At 36.9% G+C, this 24,130-nt stretch overlaps 1 protein-coding gene across 2 annotated transcripts in view; it reads left to right on the plus strand.

The window, feature by feature from the left end:
• The first annotated feature begins 2,202 nt into the window (after positions 1-2,202).
• MYBPC3 (myosin binding protein C3) overlaps positions 2,203-24,130 on the plus strand; it is a 61,187-nt gene continuing 39,259 nt past the window's right edge. Inside the window, exons 1-11 of one of the 2 annotated variants that reach the window (XM_038137072.1) lie at positions 2,203-2,360; positions 11,232-11,498; positions 12,621-12,716; positions 13,003-13,089; positions 13,227-13,375; positions 14,305-14,422; positions 15,762-15,810; positions 16,992-17,036; positions 19,307-19,363; positions 19,989-19,991; positions 24,071-24,094. In XM_038137072.1, coding sequence (XP_037993000.1) covers positions 2,336-2,360; positions 11,232-11,498; positions 12,621-12,716; positions 13,003-13,089; positions 13,227-13,375; positions 14,305-14,422; positions 15,762-15,810; positions 16,992-17,036; positions 19,307-19,363; positions 19,989-19,991; positions 24,071-24,094 — 920 coding nt within the window. In that variant the 5' untranslated portion in view covers positions 2,203-2,335. The remainder of the gene's footprint in view (positions 2,361-11,231; positions 11,499-12,620; positions 12,717-13,002; positions 13,090-13,226; positions 13,376-14,304; positions 14,423-15,761; positions 15,811-16,991; positions 17,037-19,306; positions 19,364-19,988; positions 19,992-24,070; positions 24,095-24,130) is intronic. The other variant, XM_038137073.1, reaches the window with a different exon arrangement.

The raw sequence follows: 24,130 nt of genomic DNA on the forward strand, positions 1-24,130 counted from the left end.
TTGGTTTTCTCTGCATAAGCCATGGTGCAGCTATCCAAAATCGCACAGCATGTCACTGCAGGCCACCAATTTCTGTCATTTTTGAACTTGATTTTGAATTATGTGGTGAAAGACACTGTCTGAAGCACAGAGCAAAAATTTCAGAGTAATTCTTCTGACAAAGAAGAATTTTCCTTCTCACTCACTTTTAAAGCACAGGCCCTGGGACATTTATTACATGTTGCTTCACTGTTCTTTACATTAGTTTCATTTGAATACAGGATGAAACTTCACACGCTAAAAATTATCTAGTGTTGCAGTGCACTAGAAAGTAGTTATCACAATCAACTACACATCTGATTTGGGTCAGGGTAGCCATTGAAATTATACATTTCATTTGCATAGCATTTTTGTTATTAAAAGTAGTCAATATAATGTAATGTAATGTAATGTAATATAATATAGAAAATGCTAGAAAAAAGTTTACTATTACAACAATGCTGCCACCTGGTAACCCAATGTGTAATAGCAGAAAAAACATTCATTTTACCCTGTCTTGAACATAGCAATATATTTCAAATATTACTTTAAATAACATTAAAAATCACAAAATCTGCAAAGAGTCATTATTGGGTTAGGATCATTTCCCTGCATCAGATTAAATCCTCATAGCTGTGTTTCATTGCAGGGAAGAAGTGAGACCCAAGCCCTTTGAAAGGTTTCAAGTCTAAGCAAATAGCCAAGAATTCCTGACTCCCAGGGAAATACCTCAGGCACAAGATAGCAGCCAAATACATATCATGGTAACTTGTGCTCCACTAGAAACTGAGGCAATGGAAAATAAACACAGGTGACATCCTGCCCATCTTCCTCACTCATCCATTAAAAATTGCTTCAAGGGAAGGGGAGGAAGTGTTTGGCCCCAGATCAGGAGAGGTATCAGCAGTGTTTCTTGCCTGTTCACATTTGTGCTATCAGCCCACTGAGAGAGTCAGATGTGAAAGACAGACACAGAGTAGAGTGACTGATGAGCTGCTTGCACACTGTTCTATTCTGAACTCCATGCCAAAAGATGAAATCATTTAAAAATGAGGTTTTTACAGGATAGTAAATCTGGGGGAAAAATTAAAACCACACCCTTTAAAAAATATTTTTTATTTTGTCAATGTTAGTAGTGGCAAAAATATGCTCAATATTTAGCCTCCAGAGTTTTTCTGGTAAAGCTTAAAACTCAAAATTGATAAATCATCATGATAATAAAAGAATGATTGTCCACAGTTACTATTTTGCCATATATGAACATGCTAAATAATATGCATATGAATATGCTAAATATTCATTCATATATATATATGTGTATATATATATATATATATATATATATATATATATATATATATATATATATATATATTTGCCATATATGAATTTTGCTAAATATATGAATAAATAAGAAGCAATGATTGGAGCATGAAATGGCCATACAAGAATAATTTTCTAGTGAGATTTTACCCCAGATCTTTTCTATATGATTAAGCAAAATTGAAACTTCTAGTGGTATAAAACAGAGCCTTGGAACTATTTTTAAAATGATATTTAAAAGAAGAAGAAAAAAAACTTGCTAGTTATCAAGAAACGTATGCTGTGGATCAAGTGGGTGGATGGGAAGGGAGGACTAAAACTATTTAAGTAGTGTCATGCTTTCTACTTGTGACTGCAAATGTCAGTATTGTGTAAGCAGCTCTGCAAAAGAAAGTTCTTTCCTTAAAGTTCAGTTAGTTCTACAAATACAGCCTTTGGTTGAAGAGCTAAAAAAGGAAACAAGAAAACCAGTTTGTGAGGGGCTGTTCAGCTCTGACCCAATTATGACAAACACAAAAACTGAAATAAGTAGTAAGAATGTAAGCAAGTGCACACTTAGAGTGAGCAGGAACCAGCACACAGGAGATGTAACTATCAGATCTAGTTTGCTGCATGTGCTGTAAACATGGCAGTGTTGGAATTCTTCATGCAATACATGCCTGGAGCCAGAAAATGCCCTGCACGCATGTGCAGCATCATATTGTGCTCTGGTTTATACCAGCAGATCAGTGGTAGCCACTCTTGGGTGGCCTGAGCTCCCTGGCTCCTGGAACTTGGCTATATTTATCCCGGCTGATGTAGCCTGTCAAGTGTGCCCTGCTGCTGATAAGGTGCCGTGGCCGAAAACAGGGGGGGATCAAGGGGGAGGAGCAGGGTGGGGGCTCCCACCCAGTGCCTCTTTAGGGGGTCTCAAAAGCCCTGCAGTCCCATTCCTGTGTGACTCGTACCCTGCTTTCTAGATACAGCTGGGAGAGCCACCAGAAACAAAGCGAAGATGCCAGAGCCTGTAAAGAAAACAGGTAAGGATCATAACTGACAGACAAAACTAAGAACAGCTTGACAGGAAAAATGAGAGTAGATAATGTATTCTAGAGAAATGAGATGCCTCAAAGGAAAAAATAAATAGACAAGGGAAAAAAATTATTTTATTAAGTTATAATGTAAGAGATATTGAGTAATCTTGAAGAGAAATCACTGACTGCTTTGATAACCCTCAGCCACAGAATTTTCTCAAGAGGCTTTGGATAAGGAAAAAATAGAGGTGAAACGCATTTAATTCTCAGATACTTTTAATTTCTCATTTCCTTTTCTAGTCACCTTTTGAACTCTGAAAAAAAATAAATAAAGGCTTGTAGTCTCTCTCTTGGACAGTTAGTTAGTATAAATCTCTCCTGCTTTTATTTTGGGTTTGAGTTTTTTTTCCCCTGACAATTTGTAGAAGTATTATTGGCAAAATTTGATGGTATTTATTGTGAATGAAATCTCTGTGAAAATGAAAGCAAACGGTACCTGGTCAGATTTTATTCTTTCTAGTTCTTTCACTCACTGACAATAGAAGTTTAGGGAAAAAAGGCAACATTGTACTGGGAAGAATACATGCAATTTCTTTTCCCTTGCCCTCCTTCATCCTTTCCCCTTGAGCCAGAAGATAACTAGCCCTTTTCAGGAAGCCGAGGTCACAGAGCCACAGAGAAAAATGCCAGGAAAGTATTTCAGATTTATGAATGTTTTAATTAAAAATCTTCAAATGAGGAATCGCTCAGATGCTGCCCACATAGAGGAGGCCTAGAATGGGGTGCAAGGTGCAATGGATCTGGTGTTTTGAGGAGGAAGAGAGCCTGGGAAGAAAAAGAAGAGGCAGTTAACTTCAGAACACCTGCAGAGGAAGATGCCTCAGGAGCACTTTGCATCCAGAAGTTTGGCAAAAAATGCTGACAAAAGCTGAATTCATGCTTGTTTGTCAAGTGTGAACATATTCAATAGTCAGGCCTGGAGAAACTTTTACTAAATCTAGGATTGTCCACTTTAGAGCTGTCACTTCATTGATGCCAGTGCATATCCAGAATCACCACTACCTGAATGTACAGTACAAAGTGCACACGTTTTTAGTAATGTGCAGTTTCCAGAGTCAGCCAGTGCCAGCTGCGGACACTCATTAGAATGGCCTTTGTGCTTTGCAAAGGCCTCAGCAGCCATTGGTCTCCTCTTAGTTTGGCCACTGAGACAATCTGTTATGGTCACAATAACAAAAGAAGAACTTGTTCAGAGCCTTCATTTGACCAAAATACTTGAAATCAGCCACTGCCAGAGGTAGACCCATTACACACCCAGAGACTCCTCCATTACAACCTGCCAAGCACCAAAGCATGGTTAACTCCAACACGATTCTTTGTGTTCCCTCTGTGTGATAACCCTAAAGCAACAGTGGTGTCAGCAATCCTTCTATTGTATTACAAATATAACATCATTTCATATTCATTAGGCTGCCATTTTTAATGAAAGTAGATTTGTATATAAAAAAGAAATATATATTAGATCCTGTATTGTAGACAAAAGCTTGAAAATATAAGCTGCAAAGTTCCAGTAATGAGCCCAAAAATGAGAAAATCATATTCTGTTTTTAAGGTCACATGATTTTTAAGTTTTATTGAAATGTCTAATTGTTGTGAACACAGACAAAAATAAATACACCAGAGTAGGCAAAATTTGACAGTGACATCTTGGTATTATGACTTCTCATTTCTAATTCTTTAACTGCTTTTAAATTAACATTTTCATTCTCCGTGGGGGAGAGGCAATGTCCCTGTTGGTGAAGATGCCCACTTTTGCTGGCTAATGGTGAAGAGAAATTCTATTCCAACTTATTTCTCCAGAGAAATCTAACAGGTGTCTAACATCACTAGTCCTACACAGTTCTTATGAACAAACCAGACCAAACACTGGGATTATCACAGCAGGGGGAGGAAAAGCTCTTGTTACATACACTGACCGAGACAGAACCAGTCACATGCTCCACAACTTTTAGAGAGGATCTTCTCAGTCTCCCAGGAGACACTAATCCCTTTGGTTTTCTATTTCATGTTGTTTATACAGTTCAAGCCATTTCAAGATGGGATAATGCTGAGCACCATCTCAGGAGGGCCAAATAACCATTGGGCAATTCATACTTGGAAAAAACACAATTCCTGCCTTTCACACACCATATAGTTAGATTACTGAAGAGCCCAAAAAACTCCCTAGTCTGCATTACTGAAATTTGTGCATCTGGTGTATAGGCAAAAGAAAATTCTTCATGTGAATGAAGATCAGAGATATGAATGATCAGAGATATTCTGCTTATATCTGCTGTTTTAACAGGGCTTTTAACATGTGAAAAGAAACAAACAACAGCAACCAAAAAACACCCCAAAAATCAAATAAACAGAAAAAAACCCACTCACCAAAAGACCCCAAAAATCCCACCAAAAAACCAAAAATCATTGAATAATCCATTAAACTTAAAATGGTGTGGTGAAGTAGATTTTCCAACATTCTTTCACTTTAAACTGCCCAACTAAAATACTTCAGGATAAAGCACTTCCCTACTTATTTGAAGAATGTCAAAAGAACTGTCTTAGCATTCTAGAAAATCTACACCATCCACAAGAGACACAGAATTTATAAGACCTGTAAGAGTTTAGTGTCAGAACAAACAATCCAACTTTGAAAAGCACCACTTTTTGCAGGATTCTGTTGCAGAAACTTTATGTTCTTCTCCCTTTGATTTAAACATTTCATAGTTTATCTTTGTTCAAAAGCTCACTATTTGGAAAATTTTGATCACTTTTCTGTTCTGAAAATTTAGAAATGTTAAAAAAACCCCAACCATTTCCCTAACACTATTTTATGACATTAGGAGGAAATAGTAGACTTTTTAAACACCAAATTTAGTAGATAAATGGGACTTAATGGGAAGTGTGTGCTTTATTATAGCTGGAAAAGGAGAAGTCTATATTACTCACCTTCTCTGAAAATCAGTCAGCTTTTACTCACATATTTTATAGACTGGGGAGTCTAGATTTTGCAGTTCTGATTAGGAAATTTCTTCAAGAATTTACAAATAACTTGTAAGTACATAGAGGCTTCTATAATAATAATAATAATAATAATAATAATAATAATAATAATAATAATAATAATAATAGTTGCATAATGAAGAGTAAACTGCAAAATTTTAGTTTGAATGTGTGATCATTCTTTCACATTTGCAAGCACCTTGCAGAACAAAGTGCTGCAACAAACTTCCATGCAGAAAAAACCCTAAGGTCATACAGACATAGTTTCCTCTTGTGTGAGATTCAAACCAAGCCGAACATTACAATCCCCCTTTTACAGAAAGTGTGATGGGTGCATCGAGACAGAGGTGACTGATTAGTGAAACTATTCCTCGCCTGTTGCTCATGCTGCAGGAATTTGCAATCTCAGCTGCTGAAGTAGGCAAGGAATGATAAGATTGAGTCTTTCAAAAGCTTTTGGATCATGGAATGATTAAGCTTGTAATTGCAAGAAGCCACTTAGGTCCTGGCTGAGGAATGTGCAGCATCTTTATATAGTTCCTCAGAAAGGAATTTACAAGCTCCATTACTGAAGTCGGCTTATCCTCAGTTGGGCCTTTAACTCAATGGAAGAGCAAATGATATAGAAGCAAAACTACAAGCCAAGTGCAAGCAAAGATCAATTTTCAACATGAAGTCTTAACAAATTAAAGAATTCAAAAAGCTAGTTCTGCTTTTGTAATATTATTTAAATATATTGACCAATACATATTTTAACACCAAATACAGAGAATGTGCAATAAGATAACTCAGCTTTGTGGGAGAAACCAGTGATTATTTTGTCTAATAATTTCCCTCATCACAAATTTCTGCTGTAGTTTCTAGCATCTGCATTCAACCAGATACATTCGATTCTCCTCAAGAATTTATACCTTTGACAGGTTTTATTTCAGAAAGGCAGAAATATAATCTGAAAATATCATCTAACACACATTCTCCTCTACCACCCTACGTAGTTAAAATCACTCTTGTAGAAAACACATTTCTTGCTCACTTGCATTTCACATAGTTCACACATACTTTGAAATCCCAGTATTTCAGGAATAGGTTTTCAGTTGATGCTTGTGACTCTAAACCAGATTATTTAGGGAATGTTGCTAGCAAATGAAATTATTTTGGTAATTTGAACATTATTTTAATGTACACCTTACCTCCATTTTTTTCTGACAATAATGAAATAAGAATTGTTCTTCTAGCTTCTAATACTAATTTTTATTCTTATTAGAGATACAACAGAACTTAGCAGCTACCTACTAACAATTTAATGCTGTACAAAGACACAGAAAAACAGTCTCTGCCTGAAAACACTCATAAAATAAAAATCCAGTAAATAGATCAATAATTCAACAAGACAGCAAAGGAAACAATTATTAGTACAATAAATAGAAACCCTGGTAGTAGCTTAGCCATTTCTTGGGGTTTGCATTGGAGAGTATGAAAAATACTTGAATGATAATAGTAAACTTGTTTGATATGGATGTTAGAAGGACATTGCTTCAAAGCAGGTCAGAAAGTAAAGGAGAAAGCATGAAGGTGCTAGTATGAAGATTTAATAAATGGCAGCAGAATGAAGGCAGAATACTAGTTTTGTTATTTTATTTAGGTGACTATTATAGAAAATTGGTTTTGGAACTGAAATTATTTCATTCTAGTTTAATTTCGCCCAAAGCAAATGTATTTTATTTTTTTCCATTCTCCTGATTGAAAGACCTACTAGTAAATTTTCAAAATGCAATTTGATCACAGATCTCCAAACAGAGGTTTTTATTACTGACCAGTTAAGCTGTAACTTGTGTGACACATACAGTGTTATGACTGGTGTTACATCTCCAGGTATTTTGAGAGTTTTAGAGGACACAAGTTCTGGTAGCTGCAGCCTTAACCACCAAAAAGTTTCTGCAAGATAACTGCAAACCACATACAGCTGTTTCCTCTTCTGCCTGGGGTAAAATCTGCTGGTTTATGTTACTCAGAAGTTATGTGAGTGTGTTTGCATTATGGAAGCTAGAAGTGATTAGGAAGGCCTGGGTTATGAGAGGTGAAGCGTTGAAAAATGGGTTAGTGTAAAGTGGCCCTAGGCTCATTTTCTTTTATTAGTTTCATGTCCCTCTTCTCTCCCTTCGTTAAATCCCCACAGCAACACCAACTCCATCACCAGTAAACACACAGAGCACCTTCAACACCTTCTGTCTTCATCAGCCCTGGTAACTCACATGGCTCTCTGCTCTCTCTCCAGAAGGGCCATGGTGTGCTAGTATTAATGTCATTTTTCTCTCCCCCTGTGTGGCTGGGTTAGAACATACCAGGATTCAGAGTTAACACGGTGGGAGACAAAGGACACCAGGTGCCCCAGTCCTATGGCTCCTAACTCATGGGCACCTGGAGTCTGGATAAACACAGGACAGTGTCTAAGATCTGTCAGTGGCTGACAGACACATTCTACAACATCACACAAGAGGTGTCACAGTCGTTGGGTTTTCCACAGCCTCATGGTCGTGGACATATTTCAAGTGTTTAGAGTCTGGGATGGACATATAGAACTCAGACGGGTATATCTGGATAGAAGCCAAACACTGTAGTGAGAGAGATTGTCAGATGGGGAATGTGTTTCTGAGAAAAGCAGGCAGAAGTGTGGTTCTCAGGACAGAGCAGAAGTTTTGGACTGTGGTGTTTAGGAGTACGCCTAATGAGGAAATACCTGAATTAGATAGGTTTAACTTCTTGAGAAAAAGCCTCTGGTCAACTTGGATTTACACCTTACTCAAAGTAGCAGCCACAGTGAAGGGGTGGGAAACAACTGAACTCTTTATCCTGTTAAGCAGCCCCTTTTCTTCCCCAAAAGGAAAAAATATGGTATTGTCTTCACATGCTTGTTCAGTAATCTCTCTTCTGCAGCAAAGTAATTTCCTGTAAAATCTCCAGCCCTACATCTTCAGTTTTCCTTTGCAAAAAGAGCAGTGAAAGATGAAAGAGAATACAGCTGGATAGAGAGAAGCCACTCTGAATACTGCCCCTGACTGAATTTCAAGTACAGGAAAAAGACTCAAATAGTCTCCTTTACCAGTGAAAAAGTGGGTAAACAACAATGTTCTTGCAGGCCTTCCTTCTCATAGGACATTTTGGGCTTTTCCAATTCTGTACTTACCAGAAATATTAATAATCATTTTAAATTGGAGCTAAAGTGAGTCTTTTGACAGGAAAGGGGGGGGAGGGGAGGGAATACAAGGAGTCTTACTCATAAACTTATAAACTTCTGCACATGTGTTTAGATTTCCTAAAGCCAGAAATGTTATGTAGTGGTAGAGATTTCTCACTGTGTTCTCCCCAACAATTTTGTTCTTGTTGAATAATCTACAAAGCAAATGTAAGAAACCTAATCACTTTACAGGGTGTGCAGCAGATCACAGAATTACTTCCAAGTATGCATGTCATGAAACCCTGACACTGTAGGCTGGAACCTTTACAAATCACTTTGCTGTTAGGTAACTATTATATTTATAGATTCTTTTGTGCTTAAATAGAAGAGTGATGATAATAGCGCTCAAAGACTGAAAACATGCCTCTTTGCTGCTTTGTCTGTAGAATCGTAGGGAAAGGAGCCAGCCAGCCAGTAGTGGAGTGGGTCGCTGAACTGACCTATCTCCCCACTGTGCAGCAGCCTGGCCACCTTTACAGGTCTTTTGAATCCTGCGTGTCCAGCCTGCTGTGTACAGTAACCCTCCTGCAACAGTTCAGGAAACACGGCACCAATGCACACCCGGCTGTGTTATTTACAGGAGTGCAGGACAGGATCTAAAGGCGTGCAGCTGGTAACAGGCAGCCTGCTGTAGGACACTACAGTACATAGTCCTATATTCTACAAAGCACTGTATTTTTAAAGAACTATTGCACCAGATTAGAAAAAACCTCAATTATAAGCATGCAGGAACATTCCACTCCCAGGGGAAATTTCCCACACTTTTAACAGGGAAGGAGACCATGAGGAAGAATAAAATAGGAGGTCAGTCAAGGCTTTTCTAGGCTCATTGAAAACTAAAATCATGTTTTCATCAGAAATATAAAATAGGGAATGGGGGGGAGAAAAAGAAATTAAAGATATGGGATTTTGGTTTTAATATAACGAAGAAAAGCAAAATTCAGTCTTTACTAAATTCTGAAAGTGTTTGCAGTTCATATTTTAATTGATGCTTAAGAAGGTTTGAATCCTCTGCAAAACAATGCAAGAAGCATGAATTGTGTTATGGCTAAAGACCAAAGGCCATCAGCTGAAATCTTTGCAGATGTAACTCCACTAAGGTCAACTAAATTTTGGAGTCTGAAAACATGCTACAGGAATAAGGAATTTATGAAAAGAATAGATGGTATTATTAATAATATACCATTTACATGAACTAAAGCGCCTGTTTGAACATGAATATAAGCTTTTTCTTTTAAAATATTTTCATGTCATGTTCCTTTCATTTTTATAAAGCAGAACTAAAAGTTCAAAGCTAATTATAACTGTTGTTGTGTTGTTTGGAAGAGTTCTTGTGGCTGCCAGATGAGTAGAGCCATACCCAATTTGCCACAGAGGTGACTGATAAAATTAGATGCAGTGAAATTAGTAGTATTTTATAAAAATGTAGTCATACAGGGGTGAGTCAATAGAAAGATGACAGAATGATGCACAAAAAATTCAGTGTATGAATCAGAATGTTAATTGCTGGTATTTTTACATATGAACATAGCTCATGGCAATTAGCAAATGATAACAGATTTCATTAAGACAAAAAACAAGCATGAAATGAAAAACTTGATTCAAAATAAAGATGAAGAAGTATAAATAAATACATAAACCAGGTTAAAGAAATTAGCAAAACACATTACTTTACTAAAACCTAGTCTTGAGAGAGATTAGGATACTCATGGATCAAAACCATGATCATTACTTGTTTGCAGTTTCCTCTCTGCTGTTCTACTTTGATTGCATATGAAGTAAAACGTCATTTGGCTTACACTTGTTCACCCTATATATTAATAATGTCATTAATTCTCCTTATAAGCTTCCTAAGTGTTTCTTGACACATTGAGGAAATATTTTAATCTACACCTTGTAAGTAATTAGAAAACTTATTGTTGTAGAGTGTCACGTAGGCAAGTACTTAACTTTTAATGCTGAAGTAAACTTCTGAATACAAACAACATTTTATATCATTTTAGCTGGAATGAAATTACCAGGGTCATCATAGGAATGTGAATTCCTTTCCACTAAAGCCTTGATCAGTCAAAACAGAAGGACTAAAGATGAACCATTAATTCCTTGTGGTGTATTAGGGCACAGGTTCCTGCACAAACTGCAGTGTTGTTGAAGAACAGATCCTGATCCTCTGTAACAACCGCATTAAGCAGCTGTTAGGATAAAATTAATAATTCTGGATGAAAGTGCATGGCAAATTAATGTAGACAGCTAGATAAGTAAGAATATATTCCATGCCATCTTGTCATAGACCAAAACATTCGCTTATGAAAAATCAGAGCTCAATGTGGGGGAAAAGAAAGAGGAAGACAGAAAGTGAGTGATTTTGCTATCCATTCCACTTTATTTCATGACAATGCGGAGGAGGTATGACATCCCAGTGAGACACAGAACTTGATAAAGACAATTCCACAACTTCCCTGTGCAAAGTGTTGTAATTTATAACTTGCATGGGCAGATGGGAGAGAAAGGAGACAGCTGCTGCAGCCACAACAGCTGACTACACCAGATATGCCACAACTGCAAAACAGATTTTAGTGAGCCCTCTCTCTTTTTTTTAGTTTCTGCATTTACCAAGAAGCCGAAGACAACAGAGGTGACAGCCGGAAACACAGCTGTGTTTGAAGCAGAGACAGAAAAATCTGGTATCAAGGTGAAATGGCAGCGAGCTGGCACAGAAATTACTGAAAGTGAAAAATATGTCATCAAGACAGAAGGCAACAAGCATTCACTGACAATCAATAATGTAGGAAAAGAAGATGATGTGACATATGCTGTAATAGCTGGAAGTTCCAAGGTCAAATTTGAACTCAAGGTCAAGGAACCAGGTACATCATTTCCTATGCAATTCTGGTTTAATCAGTATTTCCAGTCCCACATGCAACCCTCACAGTTAAAGCCCATGGAAATTATCATATTTTAACACTGTAGAATTTATCTACCAGCAATACATCTGTTTTGCCCAATTATTTGAAGCTGCTAATTCATATTAAGCTGATGAATACATTTCCAGTGACTAAGACACCTCTTTCCAGGTGTCAGAAGTCCACAGAGAGCAGATCATAGGGGAAATTGTGCGTGAGGATTCATTGGTCCATATTGTACTCATTATATTTTCCTCATTGTCTTTCAGGTTATTTCCATGTAGAGGCTGCTATAGGCAGAAATCTTGCAAAGAATGTTATGGAGCATAGTGGAGAAAAGTATGTAATGTTACAGAGTAACTGGACTGCCCATTATTATTTGGAAGCAACTCCACTACCTACAGAGAAAAAATATCTTGCTGCAACTGATCTATTTCAAGAAATTCTACCTCCCTCCATCTGCTCCAGTTGCTCACTCCTACTCCATTTTCAGACAATTCTGTCTTCTCCATTGTGCCAAATGTATTTGCCTAAATTTGTCTCTGAGGTCATGGTTTAATTGAGAGGATACAAACTTCTATAAGCCAGGGGAAGACATTACAGATGGATTTTTAAAATACTTTATCCATATTGTTTACTAGCAGTGTCTAGAGCTTTTTCCAAGCTGCAGACAACAGTAGCCTTTGTAACATTACATTGCAACAGCATCGTTAAACAAAATCTCACGAATAAGCAAACTGTTTACAAATATAGTAATTACATCATTTTTCATTACCTTTTCTGTTTAGACTACTGACATTTGCAACAAACAATAGCATTATTCATCAGCTGACAAGTTTCTATACATCAAGACTATAGAATTTTAAAAACCAGGCATCTCTTCTTTCTGAGCTCATCTAAAAAAAAAGCCTCATCATCCACCTTCAGTGAGCCCTTCTGCTTCCAGCACATCCTCTAAGCTCTAGGAAACAACAGCTAATTTCTCTGCATTTCCTAAAATATATTAAAGGCTGTTCATTTGCAAAATTTCTTCTAAAAGAAAGAGGAAATAGACTTTCTCTAATCTTGGCTTACATTCATTTCCAGAAAAGAATGAGACAGTCACTCCTGCAGAAGCTGTTCCAGCCCCAGCTGCCTCAGAGTCACCTGCTCCACCAGCAGAAAGCAGCCAAAACACAGAAGGTAATAGAGAATTAACATTGACATCAAGTCTGGGTTATTAGCAGAAGGGAAGAACATCCACAGGGACTCCTTAGCGTGAGATAGAAACAGCAGATGAAAGCAGATCATAAAGAATAAGGAATCTCAGATGCAGAAGAAATCTACTGAGAAATTTTTTAATTAATTAACTAGCTCACTATATATTAGTGAACTATATATATATACATACCTACCTACATACATACATACATATATAATTTTTTTTGACACAAAAAAATCTAAATAGTAATTATGATGTTTATTTCAGTTTCATCTGCTGACACACACCCAGAAGAACCTCTGGACCCCATTGGGCTCTTTGTGGCACGACCACAGGATGGAGAAGTTACTGTTGGTGAGTGCCTGTTAGTCAAGTGAAGTTTGTAAACTGTACCTGTTGCTTGACTATTAGCTCTCCAAGTACAGGGCGACAGCAGTGATACAACAGATAACACAATTCATAATCTTACTTTAATCGACTTCTCCTACAAGGTGGAAACATCACATTCACTGCCAAAGTTGCAGGTGAGAGCCTGCTGAAGAAGCCATCAGTGAAATGGTTCAAAGGAAAGTGGATGGACCTGGGAAGCAAAGTGGGGAAACATCTCCAGCTTCACGACAGTTATGATCGAAATACCAAGGTACAATGGGCAGAATATGGTTCTCAGTCTTCCAGGTACTAATCTTTAATCTGAGGAAAATAGAAACTAAAACAGGACTGGTTTGACATTAAGATACCCAAAGACTACCTTCACAAGGCTATTCTTATCCACAGAAGTCTGTGTTTCGACCACACAAACAAGAGACAAGCTCAACATACAGACTTGCGTACTTTATCTATGGTGAAATGAGAAAACATCTGGAGGACTGGGAGAGTAGTTTTGCACTTTCTACTGCAGGATTCCTTTCATCTTCCTCTTAAGAAACTCGGTATATTTAAGAGAAAACAATCAGACAGCTATTTAAGCATAGCCTATCTTGGTCTTAATAGGTCAATCATTCTGCTATTAGTGATGGAATTCATTGCTCTCTTGGATTGTCTAGACTGCTTTAAATAGCTGAGTAAGACCCATTTTTTATCAGAAATTTGTCCAAAGGTACCTGAGCAGGAACACTAGTCTCTACCACGACTTTTCTTGCTCTGTGGTACATGAACCACTACCACCCTCTCCTGGAAGGAACTGGACAGACTCGCTCACATGAGCCACTCCTTTCGCTGAATTTTGGCATGTTCTGCATACGTTCTGGGAAGAGCCTAAAACTGCTTAGTGAAAGCTTTATTCCTGTTTCCAATGCACATGCAATTAGTCTATGACCCAGCATAGTTTGCTATCTTTGTATCCTCAGGAATACCTGTACTGACAGAGCTCTTCAGCTATTTCTACCAAATTGGGGATTATAGGTAATTTTTTGTCACAGTAATGAGTTGGACACTCACAAGGTTCTTAGTTTCTAAAAGGACACAAAGACATAGTTCATCCTTTGTTTATTTTCCTCCATGTATTCCCTCTCTCAGGTTTCACCATTTCATTTTCTAAATTAATTATTGTATCATTGGTGTCTCTTCTAGGTGTACACCTTTGAAATGGAAGTCATAGAAGCAAACATGACTTTTGCAGGAGGGTATAGATGTGAGGTGTCTACCAAGGACAAGTTTGATAGCTCTAATTTCAGCCTGACAGTCAATGGTAAGGTGAATTCCTTCCATCGATTTTTTTTTTATCTTCCTGCCCCTGTATTTTTTTCCTGTCCACCAACATTTTTTCTGGTACATAATGGTTAGCAGACAAGCACAAATCTGAAGTATAGACCTGAAGATCTAGAGAGGAATATGGGATTGGGATCATTAGAAATACCACTTGGTTTCACTCTGGTCAGAACTGTGATGCTCTTAAAGAAAGCACACACAAAGATGCAAAACTGCCCACTTTTTCTCTGGCTTTATTCCGGTTTCAAATTCACTCTTTCATGAAGTTTAATTCCACTAGAATAGAAGAGAAGTTCATGTTTATTTCGGCAAAAGTTCAGTACTAAAAATAGATATTTGAAAAAGATAGATTTAGACAGGTGACACTATTATCAATTCCTTTTTCCTTCCTATATAAATAAATTCAACTCGTACAGAAGCACCTTGTGAGATAAAATTGCTTTAAGAGCAGATGACTCATTTTACTTAATGCATGGTTCAACCCTCACAAGTGCTATACTGAAAGTTTACAAAAATTGAAATGGAAGTACATTTCAACATCAATTTCCCTTGAGTGAGGAAAAGTTTGAGTAAAAGAGTATGAGCATGGATTGCCTGAAAGAGCTGAACGTTTGGCACCATTTCTGGTTTCAGCAATTCTGTTGAAGGGGCTGCAACATTAACTTCTGTCCAGCTGCCAGTGAACCTAATGTAAAGACAAAAGTTTATCAAGTTATTTGATTAGCAGTGTTAATTTTTGTAGTTTCACTAGTTAGGACTCATAAGACTTAGAAGAAGCAACTGAGAACAGGTTTTCTCCCAGCAGTAGCAGCACATCAATTTATACCAATAATGTAATAAAATTCTCTTTGTACAACATCTTCAATTAAGTTTCTTTACCTCTTTACATAGTTCCAGGAATTATCTCTGCTGTCAGAGGACAGATTATAATTTATTGTTAATAATAGTATTCAGTTGATGTCCAGTCATATTCTCATTAAGGTTTAAATACTCTGTGAATACACTGTTGAAATTAAAATTTTACAGCAGGAGAATTGACAAGCAAGAGATAAGATAGTCCATCAGACCCCAGGTTATTATGAAACATGAGACAGAAACAAGTCATTAAAAAAAAACCACTGGATGTTGAAAGCTAATTAGTGAAGGTTGCATGCTTAAAGATGATGTGCTAACCTTTCAATATGCAATTAATCACAATTTACAATATAAGAATTTATTTCTAAAAATGTTGGCAAAGGAAAACTTTTAAAATAGCAGTGTATTTTTGCATTTTGTTGACTTGCTTTCCCATTTTTCTTCATTACTTTTCGTCACATCAGAAGCACCTGTAAGTGGAGACTTGGACATTCGAGCTGCCTTCCGCCGCACGTGAGTATGCACAGCAGAAACCTGTCTAGCTCAGGCTACACATCCTTGTGGAATTCATTACTCTCCCAGATAAAACTAGCTAAAAGCAAAACTGTTGGAAAAACAAACACAAAGATACAGATGTCTACTAAGAAAATATTTCTACTATTAAAATACTATACAACTCCTGGAAATCACCTAAGAGAGTTTGGACTTTGTACTAGTGTAATAATCATGCTTGCCTTCAATTAGGCAATCAATAATGTGTATAATTGTAACAAGAACTTCAGCACCTTTTTTCCAGGACTGTAAAGAGCACTCCAGATATAGACCAATAGAGATGGAAAAGATACTGTGTGATGTTGGTCTTGATTTTCTTTGGCTTACCTATATCCCAGTAGAAATATTTGCATTTGCTAAACGAGGAGAATGGAGTTCAGTGTGAGCTCAGTAAGCAGCATATGACTGATAACATTCCTGCAAGCATTTTGATTGTATCTGTTTTCATGTTCTAGTTCTATATTAGTTGAATGAAGACAATGACATTGTGAGTGGTGAAAACTCAGGTATAAGTAGTCTTAAATATTGAAGTCTGGTGTTGAAAAGGCCAATCTCCCCCCATCTTTAATACTGTCCGATGTCTCTCTTAATGAAATAACGTTCCTTTCTATTAGTAAGATTCACAAAATTGGTTGGATTTTTTCTAGTGTTAGACATTAATACATGCTTTCTTTTTCCTTCATGCAATAATAAATATATTTCTATTTTAGTTTTTATATGTATTTTTGAAAAGTTACTAGCCCAAGAATATTTTGACACCTATTTCTCTATAGGGCACAAATCATCTGTGGCAACTCTTTGAGTATTTCTCTATAAGTCCTATTTTTAGATGAGAATTTTCCTTACATTTATCACAAAGAATTAAACAAGGCTAGCAGAATTTGTCTACAGTTAAGTCCATCTGTAGGTAGCTCACCAGCCTCACTGTAAAATAGTGGCCACTCAGTGCATAAGTGCACTGCAGTAAAGGGAGAGTTTCTCTTCTTGTTAGCACAATTAAAAGAATTCCTAATCAGTTCGAAGGCAGTGCAGCGGGAGCAGCTTCAGGCTGTTCAGATTGTCAGTTTCTCCTGTAACAATGAAGCCAGATTTTGAACTGAGCTGTTTAAATCTGAAGCTTTGTCTTTGATACCCTCACTCAGGAGCCTAGCAGGAGGGGGGAGACGGATGACTTCAGCCTTTCTCAGGTAGTCACAGACTGTGTCAGCAGACAAACTTAAGTCTTACAATGAACTGTCTCTCTCTGCTTAGGAAAAGAAAAGAAACAAGCCCAAAGAATTAAGATGCAGCCTAAATTTCAAATAAATCACTGTTTATAATGTGTAGTATTTATATGAGATTAATACATATGAATAAGAAGTATTGTAAGACAAAAAAAAGAAAAATTAAAAAGATAAAACATAAGAATATAAAAGGATAGATAAAAACAGATAAATAAAGAAAAGAGTAGCTTGGTAGTTCAGTGAGAGGCAGATTCATCTAGAGAAAACGCATGTGTTTGGCAAGTGACATCTTCTCACCCTTGTCAGAAGAAAAAAAGTAACTTTAAGTTATATGCATGTCTGCCCTCTCTGTTTTACATGTTTTCCTCTCTACTGAGCACATTTGGACTAAAATTGCTGTTGCTCACAGAAATGTATCAACACAACTGAAAATCTGTTGTTTCCTGGCACACTCCTCATCATATTATCATTAAATTTTTCACTCTATGCCTTTTGCTCCTAATGTTTTCTACTACAGCAAAACCAGGAGTTCTGAAATTAGACTTAACTATATGCATGTTAAAGCAATTATCAGGTTCATAATTCTTCAAAAAAAGCTAAACCTTGATTGCTGGCCTTTCCTGAAACTTTAACTACCACTTGTGAAACAATAAAGTGAATAGTTATTTTCCTAGCTGTAGACCTGTTTTACTGAATATTTGATCACAGGAAATCCTTTCCAAATTTGGGATTACAATAGTTATTTTTATGTACATTTTATGCCTGAAACACCCAAATTCTTGTGAAAGTAGGGCCAAAACCACACTTCTCTGTTTGAGACTTACACCCAGGAAATTATCCTTTCCAGTACTGTACTATCCTGAAAGTAATCCAAGATGTAAAACCAGTATTTTCTTAAAGAAAAGATCTCTTCTCACAGCATAGTTCAAATTACACACACTCTAAATTGTTATTTAACCTTATGTTGTCCAGCAGCCCAAGAAGCTTGGCATTTGTTTCTGTTTCATTTTTTTAACAGTACTGTTAAAATACCCATCATTTTTCTGTTGAGGCTGTTTTCTTGTTTCTAAAAATTCTTGTTCCTGCAATACTGAGTTTTCCCAACACTTTGATTTACATTCTATAGATGGACTGTTTTTTTCTGAAGCTACTAGGACTGTGTGTGGACAGAGGCAGCCTTGTGGTCTACAACTACCACCAGTACAAGTGGAAAGAAAAAATTCTGCTTATGAAACAGTAATTAAATGCAAGGTGTTGCTTCTGGAAGAATACGAATGCTCTGAGATGGAATCATCAGATTCTTTCACTCAAGACAACAGAGATGTTAAAGAGCAGCTGGTCATTGATGATAGTAGACTGGCTGAGATGAAGAAAATACATTTGAGTTTCTAAATCCTCTCTGAATGCAAAGATGACCTTTTGTTAGGAATTCAATCTAAAAAAGCTGTTGTAGTGACCTTGTGCTGTTTCCAGAGTGGGTCAGTATTACAAATGTTCAGAAGCACAGCTAAAACCCACTTGATTCAGAAATAATTCAAAAATAATATTGTGCATTCCATCTGAGTTCACCATGGGCGGTGGGCAGAACTCCACATCAAAAAACTCCTGCCTGGTGCTTCTTGTTTTCACAGACCAACTCACCACATTGCTTATCCAGATTCTTGTTGAGCAAAGGCATATTGAACTGAAAGGCAGATCACAGAATTCCTCTTGCAACTCTCCCAGGCACCAATGATGTGACACTTTTTTTTCAGTGTAATGAATTCTGGTAATAAAAAGAGCCTCAAGAAACAATTACAGCTGGGATAATACTAAGGGTAAAACCAGTTATTTTAGATTGTGAGGCATTCCACACAAAATTTGATTAAATACTGCCCCAACTGTAAACAATATCCACACTCCTGAAAGCCAGAGGAAAGAGGGAAGCTTCTGCAACACCTCTGTGATAATGAATACATTCCAAATCAATATGACCAAATTAACACCCTGCACAACTTCATGCACAATCGACACAGAAAAAATACAATGTCATTACATTTATTTTTAAACCTAAATGCAAATTAATATGAATACAGAGCCCACTTAAGTCACTTTCCATGTCAATGCACATTCTAATTAATTATAAACCCATCTACTACTCCCCCACAAAAATATGTCATCTATATAATGTTATAGTCTCACAAGCTATTGGCATTTCCTTCTGAAACTAATTATGGCTTTCTGTTACTGTACAGTACCGAAGGACATGATGATGGGGCAGAGTTTAATTTCAGCTCCCTACTGAAAAAAAGGTGAGTAAAAAAATCCATAGACTTAGAGAAATAAGGCTTCTGTTGAACAACTCTGAAATACCAGAACTGGAATAAGTGAAAGTTTCACAAACTCAGAATCCTTGTCATTTTCCTAAAGCAGCTCTAAATGGAAAAAGCATGACAGGCAATTATGGCTACTTCCTGAAATACACAGCATTTGCCACATTTCTCCTAGGTTTATACAGGATAAAAAAAAAATAGAAAAAAAAATCTTTCCCAAAATAGAAAAGGCCTGTGCTCAGGTAATTACATGTTTCCAGCAGCCTTTTCATGGGGGCAAGGGGCGGATAAAAATACCTATTTATAATGCTGCCTTATTAAGAACCAAGATTTTTTATTAGATACTTAAATGTTACAATTACCCTGTTTAACTATATATTATCTATTATATAGATATTCTATGTTGCATAAATAAGACAAATATGTTTTACTCTTCCAGCTGTAATTTGTATTTCTTTCTGTTACTTTCACTTTTTTTTCTGTAATTTCTTCTCTAATTCTCATCTTTCCTTGATGTATCTGTTTTCATAACCCATTTACTTGTGCTCTTCTCTTTTTACCAAACTCTTAATCTGAATGTTTTGGATTCCACTGTTGCCAACAGAGAGTAAGCTTTCTATTTAATTGTATCACAAATGCATGGGTCAGACTGAATATAAGAGCCATTTGGTTTGAAATAATGCATGCATCTTTGTCTTCTTTACGTGTAGAACACAACAAAAATTACACAGTGTGAAAGAAAATTATTGACTGCTAATTTCTGAGACAGGAAATCTTCTAAACAGTTTTAAGATTAAAATTAAGAAAATTTCATGCAATCAATGTATTTCTCTGAATGTCCTTTGGCTTTTACCATCACTTTCTTTCATGCAACCAGTTCTAAAATTTCCTTGAATTTCCAGATTTTCTCAATAACCTGCTGCTTTGTATTCCTGCTGTCACAGTATTTAGAATCAGAAAAATTATTTGCATAATATTGTTGCCTATCAAATATGTGATGAAGTTTTGCTTGCTTCTTTCTGTTCACTGACCACTCACTCTGTCTTTCCAGCACCTGAAACTCCTATAAAAACTTGTCACTTAGATTCGTGTTTTGCAAGTCTAAGCTTTCTCAGTTTAAGTTTCCACTATCAACTATTTGGATGAGTGTTGTGAATCTGTGTTCAGTCTCCGCTCAGGCAGTGGTATCACTATTTATAAAACCTGTTTTATCCTCACAAAGAGTACAGGATCATGCTGACATATGAAATAACTTCCTACAGAAGGCAATAAAGCCACAATAGGCTCAGGTTAACTCACCCAAACTTCAGTGGGGCAAACAAGGCCACGTGCTGCACAACCCCCTGTGTTACACTCCACGCAGGGCATCTCTCTCTAGGTGAATCCTGGCTTTGCAGTAACACCAAAAGCAGAACACTTCAGGGGGACAGACAGATGAGACAGAAAAGACACCCATCAAACTTTCTATAGCTGACATTGATATCTAAGTTTCTTGTTCCAGCATGAACCCAAATTGTTGTAAACAGACCCTGGTTTCCATAGAAGATGTAAGGCATAAAGCAATTGCTTATCTTCTTTATAAAATTTTAATTAAATGAAAACCAGCATGAAAATATTTGCATAATTTCTAACAGGATCTCCAGCTGGAATGAGGTGCTGAGTAGTAAGAGCCCCTCTCCTTGTGCCCTTCCCTTTTGCTCTCATAATTAGTTTTGAGCAATAATCAAACTCAAAACAGCAGTAACAATCTTCAGTATTTACAGAAATGTTAAATTTTTTTATTTAACTATTCATTATTTGTTAGGCTAGAAATGTAATTTATTAAAAGAAGCTTATAAATTTCTCGGCATTTTAGCAGTGTTTATGCCATTTCTTGGCTTACAAATCCCTGCCTAGTGAATTTAAGAGCATAAATTCACTGCTTCTAGTTGTTTTTCACAGCCACTTCAGAAGTAATTTGTGGACTCTTCAGTCTTTGCACACCTCAGGCTGAAGACCATTTATATTAATGAGAACAGATAGGCATAAAATCTCATAATGGAATGAAATAATTCTTCATTGAAATAGAACACGAAAGGGGATCTCATGCTGGGGAGCTCTCAAGAGCTATGCAGATTCAAACAGAATCAAGAATTATTCTTTTACCATTTCTGCTTTCTTACACCATTTTACAAGTGTCCCTCAATCCACAGGTAATGATCATTCTATAATAAATAGCTTCACTATAATAAAGAGCTTCATTTCACACTGTATCTCCTATCACTGTAATTTAATTAACTGGTGTTGACATACAGATGTCATGGGCCAAGGAGAGGTCATTGGGAAGAGGAAGGGAACAGCTGTCACAGGACTATTAAATGGGATAGTGAGCAGAGACCTTGAAGGAGGTGACAGCTGACAGGTCCAATCAGTTGACAGTAACTGGATAGGAAGGAACCATTTCTGGGATGTACGAAACTATTTTTAACCCCTCCACATATGTTTAAAACATATCAGCTGCATATTCCATTTACAGCAGGTTCACTGAGCTGCATCTTGATGCCCCCAAGTGCATAGCTAACCAATGAGGTGATCTCTGTGAATAAGGATCCCCAGCACCAGGGAGAAGAGCAGAGGAGTGGGAGAAACCTCATGAGTCCAAGTGCTCTCTTACTTTTCATACACTGTTCAGTTCCTGTTGGTAGTGGAGGAGTACAGCTTCTCTGGGCAAACTCTGTGTCTTTCTGGGATCAAAGAGAATATTTTTACAAATGCAAAATAGTGAAAAGGAGTACTGAGATGGGGAAAACTTTGCCCAAAGGCAAACACATTTTTTCTTTTCATTTTCAGAACTCATTTAAACAGGAATTACAACCTCTAAGTTTTAGTCCCATTTTGCATGAAACACAAAAGCCTTTTCTTTTAATTAAAAAAGTATTTCCTAGGAAGAGGCTATATTATTTCTTACGTTCAAACTTCTTCTATTGCATACACCAGAAGAGTATTGCAAGATAAAGCAATGGGATGACACTGAGTAATGGAAAAGCTAAAGCAAAAACTAGGGAAATCTTCTCAAGAGTGAGAGATATTAGACTCCTTTGGAACTCCTTTGAAATTGGAAATTTTTTCTCATTATGTACTTAAAAATAACTCACACAAAACATTTTTGAAATCTCAGTGAATAGTCCTACCTGCAAATTTTCAGATATAGAGTATGTATATACAGACAAGCCTATAAGTAGGCAGATAGAGAAACTACCAATGTTCATATAATGTCTTCAGGAAGATGAAAATATTTGATGTCTTAAGTATTTCTTATTTCCTATGATTTTATATTTTTAAGATACAGTTTCTCCACAGAAGTTTAACTGTACTGGTACAAAAATTAAATACATATTAGAAATATTATATGCCCTTAGTTTTATATAGCATTTAGTACTTAGTACTTACATATCTATTTTAATTTACATGTATTTAGAAATATTTGAAAGCCACTCCTTGACATAATCAGGGCAACAAGCCGAAGAACTGCTTATGTGAAAAAAATCTTGATCTATGTGGCAAATCAGTTCAGTTTTCCTGTCTCCTGCTAAGCAAAACTAAAAACTATTTGTAACAACTTCAAACTAAACGATAGGTATATAGAAGAGTAAAATTTGGTAAAATTTGTTGGTGATGTTGATGCAGTGTTATGGCAAAGCAAATATCCAGTGTGCTGCTCTTATCACAGGCACTCCAAACTTCAGCTCCTCCTATCAATTCAGTGAGTGCTGGTGAGGGCTTCGGGCTTAGCAAATGCTAAACTACTTTGAAGATATGAGATATTGCCTACCATATTTCAGCTCAGTCTCACTGAGCTGAAATCCCCTTCTCTTGCTTCCTTTCTGTTCAAGAGCTGCAATGTGCTGGAAATTCCAAGTTTGGACAGCAGCACTTTAATAAGCACAGAGCTCCTGTCACAAGCAGGCACTTTTTTGGCAATGAAAGGAGTACCAGAAACGTTTGGTTATATCTGCTGTCTGGACTGACTACAGTAGTACTGTTAAGTAGCAATATTTCTCACAGTCTAATTGGACTGTTATTTTCCTGCACAAAATGGAAATACATCCAATAACATTCCACTTTCCTCTTCATCACCTGTTGCATAACTTGTCTTCTTGTTGGGGTTTAGCACTGAACATGACTTTGTTGTAAGGGTGTGTTCTGCTGCACCAGAATCTGCTTGGTGCTGGTGATAACCAGAAACAATAGCCACAGGAAGTTCTTTCTCCAAGGAATTTTATAATTTTAACATTTTTTAAAAATGTTACTTCTTCCATCATTTCTCTATTCACCAAAATGCAAACTGTGAAGGCAAAAGCACCATGATGGCAGGGGCAAGTAGAGTTATTTGTTTCCCTGGAAGGTGATCAGCCATAAGTAGGAATAAACAGAAGTGCTTGCATTTAGCATGTAAATCCCACAGTGGAACTGTATGTACAAAGTGTGGGAGTGAGTTTGATTTCAGTATGGGTCAGCATTTCCCTCAAGCCCATTTCAGAGCATTTGCATGAATTCCTTCATCTCCCTGCTACTGAAGCACAGGCATGTTCTGCTAAGGGTGAGGATGAGATTCATGGCTCTTGTACTAACACGATGCCCTTTTTCTTGCCCACTGGGATGCTGTGTGTTTTCCCACATGGCTCTTGGCGTCGTTCTGGAGTGCAGCAGCTTCCTGCGTCCTTCAAACCGGTAAGGTCATGCCAATCTCTTTTTCTATTTATGATC

The sequence above is a fragment of the Motacilla alba genome, chromosome 5 (genome assembly GCF_015832195.1).
Source record: "Motacilla alba alba isolate MOTALB_02 chromosome 5, Motacilla_alba_V1.0_pri, whole genome shotgun sequence".
Classification (NCBI taxonomy): Eukaryota; Metazoa; Chordata; class Aves; order Passeriformes; family Motacillidae; genus Motacilla; species Motacilla alba.